Source organism: Coregonus lavaretus, assembly GCF_964263955.1.
Source record: "Coregonus lavaretus genome assembly, chromosome: 6".
Lineage (NCBI taxonomy): Eukaryota > Metazoa > Chordata > Actinopteri > Salmoniformes > Salmonidae > Coregonus > Coregonus lavaretus.
Window position 1 is genome coordinate 43,658,711 of NC_139993.1, and position 14,611 is coordinate 43,673,321.

The 14,611-nt window shown below is 42.7% G+C and overlaps 1 protein-coding gene across 3 annotated transcripts in view; it reads right to left on the reverse strand.

Annotated features, from left to right (window-relative positions):
- Positions 1-425: 425 nt before the first annotated feature.
- LOC311130274 (F-box-like/WD repeat-containing protein TBL1XR1) overlaps positions 426-14,611 on the reverse strand; it is a 43,789-nt gene continuing 29,603 nt past the window's right edge. For 2 of the 3 annotated variants that reach the window (XM_084162997.1, XM_084162996.1), the window contains 14 exons: positions 7,633-7,735; positions 7,235-7,380; positions 6,454-6,673; positions 6,073-6,247; positions 5,517-5,658; positions 5,152-5,215; positions 4,963-5,060; positions 4,741-4,801; positions 4,407-4,528; positions 4,228-4,302; positions 3,760-3,887; positions 3,288-3,453; positions 2,933-3,034; positions 426-2,793 (listed from right to left, as the gene is read on the reverse strand). In XM_084162997.1, the coding sequence (XP_084019123.1) occupies positions 2,767-2,793; positions 2,933-3,034; positions 3,288-3,453; positions 3,760-3,887; positions 4,228-4,302; positions 4,407-4,528; positions 4,741-4,801; positions 4,963-5,060; positions 5,152-5,215; positions 5,517-5,658; positions 6,073-6,247; positions 6,454-6,673; positions 7,235-7,380; positions 7,633-7,690 (1,584 nt within the window). In that variant the 5' untranslated portion in view covers positions 7,691-7,735 and the 3' untranslated portion in view covers positions 426-2,766. The remainder of the gene's footprint in view (positions 2,794-2,932; positions 3,035-3,287; positions 3,454-3,759; positions 3,888-4,227; positions 4,303-4,406; positions 4,529-4,740; positions 4,802-4,962; positions 5,061-5,151; positions 5,216-5,516; positions 5,659-6,072; positions 6,248-6,453; positions 6,674-7,234; positions 7,381-7,632; positions 7,736-14,611) is intronic. The other variant, XM_084162998.1, reaches the window with a different exon arrangement.

A 14,611-nucleotide genomic window follows, 5' to 3' on the forward strand; every position in this document is an offset into this window, starting at 1 on the left:
GACATCACCAAAACATCCACTATGAGGGTGTCTGCCATCGCCAGTTAACGCTTGATCTGATTGAATCTAGGTCTAAGTTTTGTTTCCATGTAATTGTTTTCAGAGGGCTGTATTGAATTACCAGCAGTCATGCTGTTAGGGAGTCTTTACAGCTCAATATATGCATTGTTTAACAGCATAACCAGAGAATATACAATTATTTTAAATGTACAGACTGGTGCGTCATCAAAACAGCCAATAACTGGTATGATGCCACAGCATGATGTCTGAGATCACCGTATTGAAAAGTTGCCTACAGCTTCTTTCCCCACAAATAATGCTTTCATATTTATGTATCTAACTAGCTTACACATTTGACTTTGGGGTTTTAGAACATGTTTAGAATAAACAGATAAACAAGGGGAAAATCCAATAAAAAAGCTATATAAATATCAAAATATATTTTATTCTGGACTTTTTTTCAGATCTGGTTCAAATTACAACAGATCAATGCAATGCAAGGAGAATCTGCAAAAACACATTTTGACTTGAGAAACCATGGGTGGGGTGTGGGCACTCATGATGCAATGTGGAACCAAAGAATCATTAACTGGAACTCCATACTGTACTTGATTATCTCCAATAATCTTACGTTTTACTCCTTTAGGCTACAAAGAAATATGAATTACAAAAGTTTTAAAAGAGTACAAAATGTCCTGAGGACATACACATCATAAGAATATGATTAGAATTCAGGTAGTGAAAATGAAGGGCAAAGCAGACACTAGGACAGCAGATTTATCATAAAAGAAAACCTAAAATAACCTTCCACTGTCATAAGACTGTATAATAAATAGTGTGCAGATGGTACAATCTACTTAGAGTAGACAGTTTTTACAGATTTAAAAGGACTACACTCTGTATAAAATGCACATTTATGGGCTGGTTGCACAGACCCTGATTAAACCTACTCTAATAATAAACATCCTCAATGTTTCAATTGAAAGTGCTTTTTGAGACCAGGAGTAGGCTTCATATGGGCCCATGCATCTGCCCCTATACGTGTAGTGATATCCCAAAAAATTAACCGCTAACATATGTCTTAAACCAGGGGAACAAGGAATCCTGGCCATCACAGTTGCTGCTGGATCCTCACATTTCCATCAACCCAAAACCTCATTATGCCATCTGTAAAATCATACGGCTTTGTTAAAAAAAAAAAAAAAACTACATTTAACAGGATATCTAGAATGTAATTGGTGAATATTCAGATTACTCCCATTTCAAATTAGGATTGTTGAAAGTCATCAAAAATGATTTCAACTATTGATTGATTACTGTCCATTAGGGGAATTCTCTTCTCATAATGATTTGAAAAGATACATTTACATGAATGTGTGATACCACACAGTGTCACGTCTTTAAAAGGATATGCTTCAAATTCTTTTGAACTACTTTTTAAATATTGAGCAGCACAAAAATAATGTATATGGTGTATGTTACTCCATATGATTTCTGATTCCTTGCCCAACACCCAGACTTGCTTTAAGATGATATATTTCCTCTGAAAACAGCATTGCTTGTGATCCAAATAACCTCTGTCAATATCTAGTTTGGGAAATCATCTATGGGACTTGAGTGAAAAACTTTGCCTAATCAACATGTAAACCATTTTGAGTAAAAGCCTAATGGATGTTTTGTTGTGACAAATGATACATCAGCAATATGAAATGTATCTGGAAATTATCAGCTAAGTTTTCATTAGAAGAATACAAAACTTAAAGCAAGTCTTCCCTTTTTGCAATATGTTGTAAAAGGGGCCTCAGTTTGCCAGGTGGAAGCACTCTGTGGTGAAAGGTCCAGTGGACATCACAGTTCCAATCATTCACACTGGAGGGGGGAACAGTCATTGGGTACTGACTCGTCTGCTTCTCTTCTTTAACCGATCCAATACTGGATGTTTCCACATGATAGCTACAGCAGTACAGCTTTGTCCAGGGGGGAATCATGGAACGTTTTTCTAGCTCCATCGAGGGTGCACAAACCAACCATAAAAATGGTTTTCAAGCATCCAGCTGTACAATGCCTCTTCTTTCATGTGCACCCATGTTAATTTGTAATAATATTAAGTCAGGAGAATCAATGTCTCCTGTAGAGGAAAGAATAAAAACTACTGAATTTAGATGTCAACAGTACAACCGATGTAAACAGTAAAAACTACAATTGAAAAAAAATCCCCATATTGTTTTGAACCACAAAGCGTACATTACCAAAGACAATTTTTTTAAAGAACTGTTTTGTGAGTGTGTATAAAAAGAGAACTCCTTCACTTCATGCAGCTGTGACCCAAAAACATTAACTTAAACGCTGAAATTATTGAAATTATTTTTAAAAACCTAACTGCCTGCCGCAGGATGGGAAAGCCGATATGTCTGTACACAGAGACTGAACTACCAACAAAGTTAAAAATATTTTTTTTTTGTCTTGATGAGCATGGTTTAAAGATCAAAAAGCTAAATAGCTTCCAAATTTTGGTACATATACGGATCTGTTTTTTTTTCTTGTTTTTTTTTATTTTTTTGTCTGTGTCCCTTTAATGTCTCTGGAAGGATTTGCTGCACAGATTGTGTCCTTGCTCCTGAATCTGCTGTGTCGGGGTTAATGGTGCTTGTTTCTGGTCTGTAGTGGCCGGCCATGGTTCAGAGGGACTAGCAGTACATGGGGCAGGGACAGTTATTTTGGCTATGTACACATTCATTGTCGGTCCATGGCTTCCAACAAGCAGTGTTACTTCCGCAGATCTAATACACAAACCTGAAAAACAAGATATAGGCTTTTTAATATATATTATGACCAGTATATCTCAGAGTGATAAACCCTTAAAAATGTTATGCTGACACATTTGTATTTATTTTCATTAAGTATATGAAAATGCTAAAATATTTGTACTCACAGATCCATCTGATGCACTTGCTCCCACTTTGTCACCTGCTGCATTCCAGCAAACTTCAAAGATTCCCCCTGTCCCCCTGTAACTATGGACTAAAGCACCAGTCTGTGGAAAGGGAAGCGAAGACAGTTTTATCGTTTCAGATCAACAACCACAAGCCACAGGCTAAACCATAGCTTGCTTAGATTTAAATCCATTCGAAAGCCTAATTAAAGTCTCCAAAATAAGCACTACCACTGACCTAAGTAACTAACTGCATAGAACTACAGGAAGCTAATAGGTAATATCACTAACAGTTCTCCGCTCCATGCAAGGCAGATAGCAGGACAGTGTCGGGATAGATGGTGTCAGACTGTACCTGCGTGTTCCAGATGTGAACACACTTGTCGAAGGAGCCGCTGGCCAGATGCCTGCCGTCAGGGCTGAAGGCCACACTGTAGACAGGCTCCTGGTGTTTGGTTAGCGTGTGAATGCAGATACCTCGGTCCACATCCCACAGCCGCACCGTCGAATCAAAGGACGCGCTGCAGGGAACACAGGAAAAACACTAATCGATTCTGCCTCTTCCACAGAAGCAATACTTAGCTCATAGTTATAGCTGACTTCAAACATAAAGCCCCAATTCAGCAGGATGAAAACTGGGGCAATTCAGGTGAAGAGTTTTGGTTCAGGGCACAAAGACAGTGTGGCTGGCCCAGAAACAGTGTAGTCATCAGTCTATTACCCTGTAACAGGGCCACATCGCTGTTATCACAGCCAGTAATGCTGCTTTCACATCCAAACTAATGAATGCCCACATAGAGGGCGCAGCAGTGCTTCTGTTTCAGTACCTGGCAAGCATGAGATTGGCATTGGGGTTGTTGGTTCCAGGACCGGTGGGGCTCCATTTGATAGTGTAGATCTCTTTGCTGTGAGCTTGCAGGTCATGAACGCACGTGTCCTGTTTCATACTCCAGATCTAGCATGGTAAAATTACATGATTGTTAACTTGATGGTGACTATCCAAAACGCTGAATGTTCAGATAGATAAGAATATTTGGTTGGTTTTATACTTGGTTTATTTTTCAGGTCGACAATTTGTTGAGTGGTATTCATCACAATTGAAACTAAGAAAATTATAGAGTGATATATACTAAACATGAATTATTTGAATTTCTGGTATATAATCCAGAGCAAAACATTACAAAGTGCACATCTATTTATATAATTTATTTAACAGGGACAGTAATCAACAACACTGACAATACTAAAGTGTAAGAGTGCTGGACGTAGCTAGACAGTTTTAATTCATATCTTACCTTCAGCGTCATGTCGTCTGAGCAGGAGGCCAGCAGGTTACCGGTTGGATCCCATTTGATTGCATTTACTTCATTCTGGAGCGGAGGGGAGCAGAGTTATCAGAACAGACAGAGGAGGTAACGCCTCTAACCCAGAGAAAACTGGACAAATTGGCTGTGGGGTGATAGGGCTGACTTACTGTGTGTCCTTGGAATGTCTTGATGGGCCTGTCCTGGCCAAGCTTACACACATGGATGCACATGTCTGTACTGCAGGAGGCAAACGTGTTGTTGCTCTGCCAGTCCACATCCAAAGCAGGGGCTGTTGAGTCACAACAAGAGGAGGAGCGGAAGAAAACGCAATGAATAAACAACATAGAACTCTACTTCTTTCTTTCTGTGCTTGACAGAAACTAGGAATGAGTCGGCACAAAAATACCCTTACTGTATATATTCATGTAAGTATGTACCGATACATGTCTAGTAAGGGTTAATGGAGAGTCAGGAAAGAAGCCATTGGATAATTCAGTGCACCTGAATGGAACGGGAACTGCTGCTTGGCTTCTCCTGTGTGAGCATCCCATATGATTGTAGTCTGGAGGGAGAAACGCACACAAAGAAAAACATCTCAATTAGAACACGCCTGAGAATAACAGAATGTTATTTTAGTCCTGAATACCAGAAGAGGTGAATGAGTCATCATAGCATTTCAAGTCTTGAGCTCATAACAAAAAGAAAAGGCTGTTGGGTTCTTACCTTATCTACTCCGGCACTAAGAATGAAGTTTCCTTTCTTGTTCCATTTCAATGCAAAAATGGGACCTTTGTGTTGACCCAGGGTACTGGCAAGATTACCTAGTGTTCAAATCATTTATATTAGAGAGGCAACAGTTTCGGAAACTGACAACATGTTAAGTTGAAAAAGCAGGAAAAAGAGGCAACCCACCATCCTTTGTCCAGATCCTGGCAAATCCATCATATGAGCCGGTTGCTAGTAACGTACCCTCACTCTGTCAGGGGGAAGAGGTAGAATACATATCAATTAAGTTAAACATCAGCATAGGCACATCATTCTGCACAATGAAACGTTCCCTTGCCAGGATAACAAGGGCACAGTACAACTAAACAATATCACACCTAAAAAATATTTGGAGTAATTAAAATATTTAAAATATAAAAGCAGTTTGAAGCGGCTCCTAGTAACAGCATTCAGAACAGGAGCAGTGGACACAAGTGGAAATAAAGTTATGGAATGTGTGAGGGGGGAACATGGAGCAGGGGTGTGTGTGTGTGTGTAGACCCTTGACTCACATTCCAGTCTAATGACGTGACGTCTTTGTTGCTGGGGACATCCTGGCCTCCCTCCCGTATGCAGTGCCTCAGTACAAGCTGCGTGGAGCTGCTGGTGCTGTTCTCACTCAGGTTCCAGATCCGCGCCGTCGAGTCCCCAGACCTGCACCAGGGAGGGGAGGGACAGTCAGCACAATACAACAACAAAATAGAAACACAGAAAGGTCCTGGGTCACGTATTCATTCAATTAGGGTTGCAAAATTATGTTAACTTTCCCATAATTCCCAGGTTTTCCAGACATCCCGGTTGGAAGATTCACGGAATCAGGAAGAAATAAGTTGGAAATCCAGATGCTAAAACCAGCATTTCTGGAAAACTGGGATTTTTGGGAAAGTTACCAGAATCTTGCAACTCTAACCAGGATACAGATCGAAATAGGACTTTAATTATTTGGGCTTAATGCAATAACCTCTGAAAGTGACTGATATTATCTCAGCTTCCTCAGTGTTGGCAGTAAATTAACCTTGTCAGCAGTAACAGTAAGGAAGAGCGCGCGAGAGATGGACAGACACTGACCCGGAGGCGAGCAGGTCGGAGACAGGGTTCCAGGCGCAGATGAACACCTCTGACTCATGACCTCGGAGCACCATCGCTTTGTTCTGGGGAATCTCCATGTCCCCGTCCACCTCCATCAAGTCTACATGGTTGTCTGTATGGCACACAGAGAGCACCTCATCAGCATGTGCATGATCTGAATAACAAAACATCCAGTATTGGCATTGACTCCTTACATTACATTCTCAACCACAACAATGATTTTCAAAATAACAGAACATGCACAAACTAGCCATAAGGAGCGAACTCATAGCAGCATTTTTTTAGGGACATTATCCTCTTCCTCTCTCTGTACGTTATGGTTAATAAACACTAAGCCCAGGGCCGTGGACTGAGACTCACTAGCTAAGGCGTGCGCTCCGTTCTCCTCGCCGTTGGCCGTGTTCTCTCCGTTCTTGGCGTTGGCCGTCATGTTGGTGGCGTTGACCGGTGGGGCCTGGGCCGCATGCTGCTGGGCTAGCTTGTCTCGGTAGGCCTGCTGCCGCGTCTGCACCACGTCCGGCATTACCGCATCGATGAGCGACAGGGACTCGATCGGCCGCCCGTCAAACAGCGTACCGTCCTGGGGACAGCAGACAAGCTGGTTAGACTCAAATCAAGCTGGTTAGACTCAAACGCTAAATAACTACTGTAGCTGTAAGCAATGGTAGGTTAAATCCAGTTGAGGCTGCTGAGGGGAGGACGGCTCCTAATAATGGCTGGAACAGAGTAAATGGAATGGCATCAAACACATGGAAACCATGTGTTTGATGTATTTGATAACATTAGACTAATTCCGCTCCAGCCATTACCACGAGCCCGTTCTCCCCAATTAAGGTGCCACCAACCTCCTGTGACTCAAATGAAAGGATAAAACACTGTAAAACAAAATCACTGGAGAACCATCTATTAAAATGTAATAATGCAAATGTATTATAAAGCTAAATTGGTTGATAACTGCATAATAACTGAAGAGCAGAAACCTAGCACTGCATTCATATGCTTTCTGATTTGTGATCAAACTGATGTGGATTTCTGCATTTTATCACAGTTGCTGGGCTTGCAGTAATAAAGTCCACTGATTCCCTGATAAGATGTGATGCTGTGATAATAATGACTTGTGTGAATGAGGAGATGAGCTCACCTCATTAATGCTGACTTCAGCCTCCACGTACTGCAGGCCCTTCTGTATGATGGAGATGAGGGCAGCAGGGGGCACCAGGGCTCCATTGATGTTAGACTGACTGATGTGGCTCTCTATGCCAAACGTGAAGGCTGAGTGGGAAAACCCTGTCGGGGAGGCATGAGCAGCAGGTCAGGAGGCAGCATATTACACAGAGCAGATCCCTCCCTCTGGTGCCTCTGGAAATGGCACACTTCAAATAGCTCTGTGGTTGTTCTCAGAGTGCACATTTTCAGGGCACCCTTTAATAGCTATAGAACATTACATAAGGAGAATATACGGTACATTATTTAGACAGCTGTCTGGCTTAAATTGCGTTTGTTTCCAGATGTGTGGTTGAAGCGTCAGATTGAGCCTACCTGACTCCTGTAGGTATCTGTACACCAGGAAGTTGACCTCATCACTGCTTATGCTCATCTTTATACCTGGTTACACCATGAGGTCAGCAAACAGGACACAGGCCTGGAGGGAAGGGAAGGGAGGAGGTGGTGAGACAGCTGTTTTATCCAAACTCAGAGCAACATATTTTCACACTACACCAATCACACTACATAGTGCTGCTAAGTAAGAACTGAAGCTAGGGCTGGAGAGTGGAGACTTCCTCCCAGAAGATGCCACTACCACTTACACATTGTCTGTGTACAAAAATCCTTTCACAATCTACTGTACACACAGTTCACACCAGGGCAGGGCAGTGGTGACCTGCTGTTGGGGGCTAACTGTGGACAGGAGCAGCAGCACTGCTACAGTGAGTCTCTCTAGCATGGCAAATAACAAGGCGCAGTACCCATTTCCGCCATCACACCGCAGTGGCACTGTTGAGTTAAACATAATCTCAGGGTCTCTGTTGACAGTGTGTATGTGAGTGGGGGATGGGAAGGAAGGGGATTCTCTTTCCATAGCGGAGCTGTGCTCTGGGCTCTGATGTGGTCCATCAATGACAGCAGTGGAGTTTATCTCAGCCAGGTCTGACTCGGAGTAGCACAGGGCTAGTCTGGGACCTTGCAGAATCTTGGTAGTGACAAACAAGCAAGCATGGGCATGACCACAGAATGGACAGTCTGTCTTAACTGTGTTCATTCATTCAGAGGGACATAGAACAGGAGCACAAACATCCTTCGCTCTGGAGAAACCACTTCAGGACCTGTGCTACTGGTGTTTCACAAGAGTCTGACACATCTGAAATAACGAATCAATACACGAGTACAAAACACAAACCAAAAGGTTCCATAGGATTAAAACGGGTCACTTTCTGTAACTAGGCTATGTTATGTGCTGAGCAATTCCCATTAAGGAGCAGCATTGCAGAACTGTACATTCACCCAAAGATACCTCACATCTGAAGAGCCATATTGCCGGTAGAATACTGGAGCACATTCTAATTTCCATGTCAAAACATAGCATAACCATAACAGAACTCTACAGAGGAGGTGCAATCTTAGTAGTCCTAGCTACTGAAGATGGTATTATTGAGGACGTTTCAATGCCTTGTCGACCATCATCAATTCTCTTAAGAGAAGTGTAGGCCTATTCTTGACAAAAACTGTCATAGGATGTGGTTTGTTTGCAAACCCAACAGAATTTTGTAATCTGCTCTTATACTTGAACACACCCCTACAGACGTAGTTCATTCTCTATTCATCGCCATATCAAAGTGATGAGGTGTTGGTCTATTTTGAGAGAGTGAGAGAGCACAGCTGTAGAGATGGAGCACTTCACTTTCCCTTCCTGTAAAATAAATGTACGCCTCTGCCCCATCTTCAGTCTCCGAAATTACGTTGTTTACAACTTGCACATATCCCGAAGTGATTGTGATTGTGGTAGGCATTTCATATGATCTTCTAAGGTGTATATCCGTGGTCTTCTATACTTTTAACAACTGACATAAAACACTGGTTCAGACGTTTCTGTCCTGCATGATGTCCGATCATGCCACTTTTACAGCCATTGTTCTAGAATAGAGCATACATGTAGAGGTGTGACGATAAACCAAAAATGATCGACACCGACCATACAAATCACTTATCGCAGGCAATTTTCTGATATCGTTCATTACGATAAGTATAATATAATAATAATATGCCATTTAGCAGACGCTTTTATCCAAAGCGACTTACAGTCATGCGTGCATACATTTTTGTGTATGGGTGGTCCCGGGGATCGAACCCACTACCTTGGCGTTACAAGCGCCGTGCTCTACCAGCTGAGCTACAGAGGACCACGATAAGTAGCCTATACTAGAGAAATGTGAAGTTTGAAATGAAATAAGTTTGCTAATATGGGTTATTGTTAAATGGGACAATTGATGGCTACAACCATCAAACTAGTTGTAGTAGTTTAAAGGATAACAAAGTAAACTGTGGTGCACATTAATGTTATAAACTTAGCGTTCTATTATCGTTATTGAATCAATTCAGGCAATTTATCTCAATATGGATTTTTGGCCATATGGCCCTGCTCTAATAGAACATAACATGCACATTGCCTATGGAGCCGAGCTGACTCACGTTGTAGGCACAACTATTGTTTCATACTGAGACAGACAGAGCGACTTACCTCAGAATGCTTTAAATCGAGCTAAAAAGTAGGCTACACATATACCCACAGATACACACACACAGATGAAAACACAAATGCACGCATGTGCACACACATATGGGCACACACAAAAACAAACACACTTGACCTACATGCCACACGCTAGCAGTGTCACAGCAGATTAAAGATTGATGTGGCGGATAAAGTGCCTTGTGATGCTACAACAACAACAACAACAACACACTCCAGTGTGCAGGGGAAACAGGATACAGAAACTGACCGGTCATCTATCTTGACCTAGGCCTACTTTTACAGTTTAGTTCCTACCTGGCAATGTTGTGCATGAGGGGAATATGCTAGTATGGGGGGAGGGGTGCATTGATGCATTGTAAGAGTCTGCTAACTAGGGTGGGGAAATAAAACGAAAAATAAAAATAAAAAGAACTGACGTAAAATATACTGTGTCTGTAAAATGTATATAGTATGTATCAACTGGAAGTAGAAGCCTAAGTACTGTTGTCCATTAGTTTACTCCAATTAGGGGAGGGATGGTAGGGTTAGGGGAAAATAATAAAGCAGAAAAATATATATTTAAAAAATAATATATTTTCCTGCTTTATTATTTTCCCCTAACCCTACCATCCCTCCCATATATATATATATATATATATATATATATATATATAAACGCCCCTTTTTCAGGACCCTGTCTTTCAAAGATAATTAGTAAAAATCAAAATAACTTCACAGATCTTCATTGTAAAGGGTTTAAACACTGTTTCCCATGCTTGTTCAATGAACCAAAAACAATTAATGAACATGCACCTGTGGAACGGTCGTTAAGACACTAACAGCTTACAGACGGTAGGCAATTAAGGTCACAGTTATGAAAACTTAGGACACTAAAGAGGCCTTTCTACTGACTCTGAAAAACACCAAAAGAAAGATGCCCAGGATCCCTGCTCATCTGTGTGAACGTGCCTTAGGCATGCTGCAAGGAGGCATGAGGACTGCAGATGTGGCCAGGGAAATAAATTGCAATGTCCGTACTGTGAGACGCCTAAGACAGCACTACAGGGAGAAAGGACGGACAGCTGATCGTCCTCGCAGTGACAGACCACGTGTAACAACACCTGCACAGGATCGGTACATCCGAACATCACACCTGCGGGACAGGTACAGGATGGCAACAACAACTGCCCGAGTTACACCAGGAACACACAATCCCTCCATCAGTGCTCAGACTGTCCGCAATAGGCTGAGAGAGGCTGGACTGATGGCTTGTAGGCCTGTTGTCTGGTCCCACCGTCGCTGGACCAGACAGGACTGGCAAAAAGTGCTCTTCACTGACGAGTCACGGTTTTGTCTCACCAGTGGTGATGGTCAAATGTGCGTTTATCGTCGAAGGAATGAGCGTTACACCGAGGCCTGTACTCTGGAGCGGGATCGATTTGGAGGTGGAGGGTCCGTCATGGTCTGGGGTGGTGTGTCTCAGCATCATCGGACTGAACTTGTTGTCATTGCAGGCAATATCTGGGAAGACATCCTCCTCCCTCATGTGGTACCCTTCCTGCAGGCTCATCCTGACATGACCCTCCAGCATGACAATGCCACCAGCCATACTGCTCGTTCTGTGCGTGATTTCCTGCAAGACAGGAATGTCAGTGTTCTGCCATGGCCAGCGAAGAGCCCGGATCTCAATCCCATTGAGCACGTCTGGGACCTGTTGGATCGAAGGGTGAGGGCTAGGGCCATTCCCCCCAGAAATGTCCGGGAACTTGCAAGTGCCTTGGTGGAAGAGTGGGGTAACATCTCACAGCAAGAACTAGCAAATCTGGTGCAGTCCATGAGGAGGAGATACACTGCAGTACTTAATGCATCTGGTGGCCACACCAGATACTGACTGTTACTGAAAACTGTTGTGCTGAATAAAGAAGCAATAAAACTGGCCTTCTTGAGACTAGTTGAGTATCTGGAGCATCAGCAATTGTGGGTTCGATTGCAGGCTCAAAATGGCCAGAAACAAAGAACTTTCTTCTGAAACTCGTCAGTCTATTCTTGTTCTGAGAAACGAAGGCTATTCCATGCGAGAAATTGCCAAGAAACTGAAGATCTCGTACAACGCTGTGTACTACTCCATTCACAGAACAGCGCAAACAAAAGATTAAGATGGGCAAAAGAACACAGACACTGCACAGAAGAATATTGGAAAAAAGTGTTATGGACAGACGAATCGAAGTTTGAGGTTTTCGGATCACAAAGAAGAACATTTGTGAGACGCAGACCAAATGAAAAGATGCTGGAGGAGTGCTTGATGCCATCTGTCAAGCATGGTGGAGGCAATGTGATGGTCTGGGGGTGCTTTGGTGGTGGTAAATTGGGAGATTTGTACAGGATAAAAGGGATCTTGAAGAAGGAAGGCTATCACTCCATTTTGCAAAGCCATGCCATACCCTGTGGACGGCACTAGATTGGAGCCAATTTCCTCCTACAACATGACAATGACCCAAAGCACAGCTCCAAACTATGCAAGAACTATTTAGGGAAGAAGCATTCAGCTTGTATTCTGTCTATAATGGAGTTGCCAGCACAGTCACCGGATCTCAACCCTATTGAGCTGTTGTGGGAGCAGCTTGGACGTATGGTACGTAAGAAGTGCCCATCAAGCCAATTCAACTTGTGGGAGGTGCTTCAGGAAGCATGGGGTGAAATCTCATCAGATTTCACCCCAGATTTCTAGATGTCAAATTGACAACTAGAATGCCAAAGGCCTCCTGTAGCTCAGTTGGTAGAGCATGGCACTTGCAACGCCAGGGTTGTGGGTTCGATTCCCACGGGGGGCCAGTATGAAAAATGTATGCACTCACTAACTGTAAGTCGCTCTGGATAAGAGCGTCTGCTAAATGACTAAAATGTAAATGTAAAAAAAAGTCTGCAAGGCTGTACAGAGAGGGAAAAAATTATTTGATCCCCTGCTGATTTTGTACGTTTGACCACTGACAAAGAAATGATCAGTCTATAATTTTAATGGTAGGTTTATTTGAAAACAGAATAACAACAACAAATAATCCAGAAGAATGCATGTCAAAAATGTTATAAATTGATTTGCATTTTAATGAGGGAAATAAGTATTTGACCCCCTCTCAATCAGAAAGATTACTGGCTCCCAGGTGTCTTTTATACAGGTAACGAGCTGAGATTAGGAGCACACTCCTAATCTCAGCGTGTTGCCTGTATAAAAGACACCTGTCCACAGAAGCAATCAATCAGATTCCAAACTCTCCACCATGGCCAAGACCAAAGAGCTCTCCAAGGATGTCAGGGACAAGATTGTAGACCTACACAAGGCTGGCATGGGCTACAAGACCATCGCCAAGCAGCTTGGTGAGAAGGTGACAACAGTTGGTGCGATTATTCGCAAATGGAAGAAACACAAAAGACCTGTCAATCTCCCTCGGCCTGGGGCTCCATGCAAGATCTCACCTCGTGGAGTTGCAATGATCATGAGAACGGTGAGGAATCAGCCCAGAACTACACGGGAGGATCTTGTCAATGATCTCAAGGCAGCTGGGACCATAGTCACCAAGAAAACAATTGGTAACACACTACGCCGTGAATGACTGAAATCCTGAGGCGCCCGCAAGGTTCCCCTGCTCAAGAAAGCACATATACAGGCCCATCTGAAGTTTGCCAATGCACATCTGAATGATTCAGAGGAGAACTGGGTGAAAGTGTTGTGGTCAGATGAGACCAAAATCGAGCTCTTTGGCACCAACTCAACTCGCCGTGTTTGGAGGAGGAGGAATGCTGCCTATGACCCCAAGAACACCATCCCCACCGTCAAACATGGAGGTGGAAACATTATGCTTTGGGGGTGTTTTTCTGCTAAGGGGACAGGACAACTTCACCGCATCAAATGGACGATGGACGGGGCCATATACCATCAAATCTTGGGTGAGAACCTCCTTCCCTCAGCCAGGGCATTGAAAATGGGTCGTGGATGGGTATTCCAGCATGACAATGACCCAAAACACACGGCCAAGGCAACAAAGGAGTGGCTCAAGAAGAAGCACATTAAGGTCCTGGAGTGGCCTAGCCAGTCTCCAGACCTTAATCCCATAGAAAATCTGTGGAGGGAGCTGAAGGTTTGAGTTGCCAAACGTCAGCCTCGAAACCTTAATGACTTGGAGAAGATCTGCAAAGAGGAGTGGGACAAAATCCCTCCTGAGATGTGTGCAAACCTGGTGGCCAACTACAAGAAACGTCTGACCTCTGTAATTGCCAACAAGGGTTTTGCCACCAAGTACTAAGTTATGTTTTGCAGAGGGGTCAAATACTTATTTCCCTCATTAAAATGCAAATTAATTTATAACATTTTTGACATGCGTTTTTCTGGATTTTTTTTGTTATTCTGTCTCTCACTGTTCAAATAAACCTACCATTAAAATTATAGACTGATCATGTCTTTGTCAGTGGGCAAACGTACAAAATCAGCAGGGGATCAAATACTTTTTTCCCCTCACTGTAATTGCTGCAAATGGGGGATTCTTTGATGAAAGCAAAGTTTGAAGGACACAATTATTATTTCAATTAAAAATAATTATTTCTAACCTTGTCATGGACTACATTTCCTATGCATTTTGCTGTATTTCCTATTCAAACTCATTTCATGTATGTTTTCATGGAAAACAAGGAAATGTCTAGGTGACCCCAAACTTTTGAACGGTAGTGTATATATACAGTTGATGTCGGAGGTTTACATACACCTTAAACTCATTTTTTCACAATTACCGACATTTA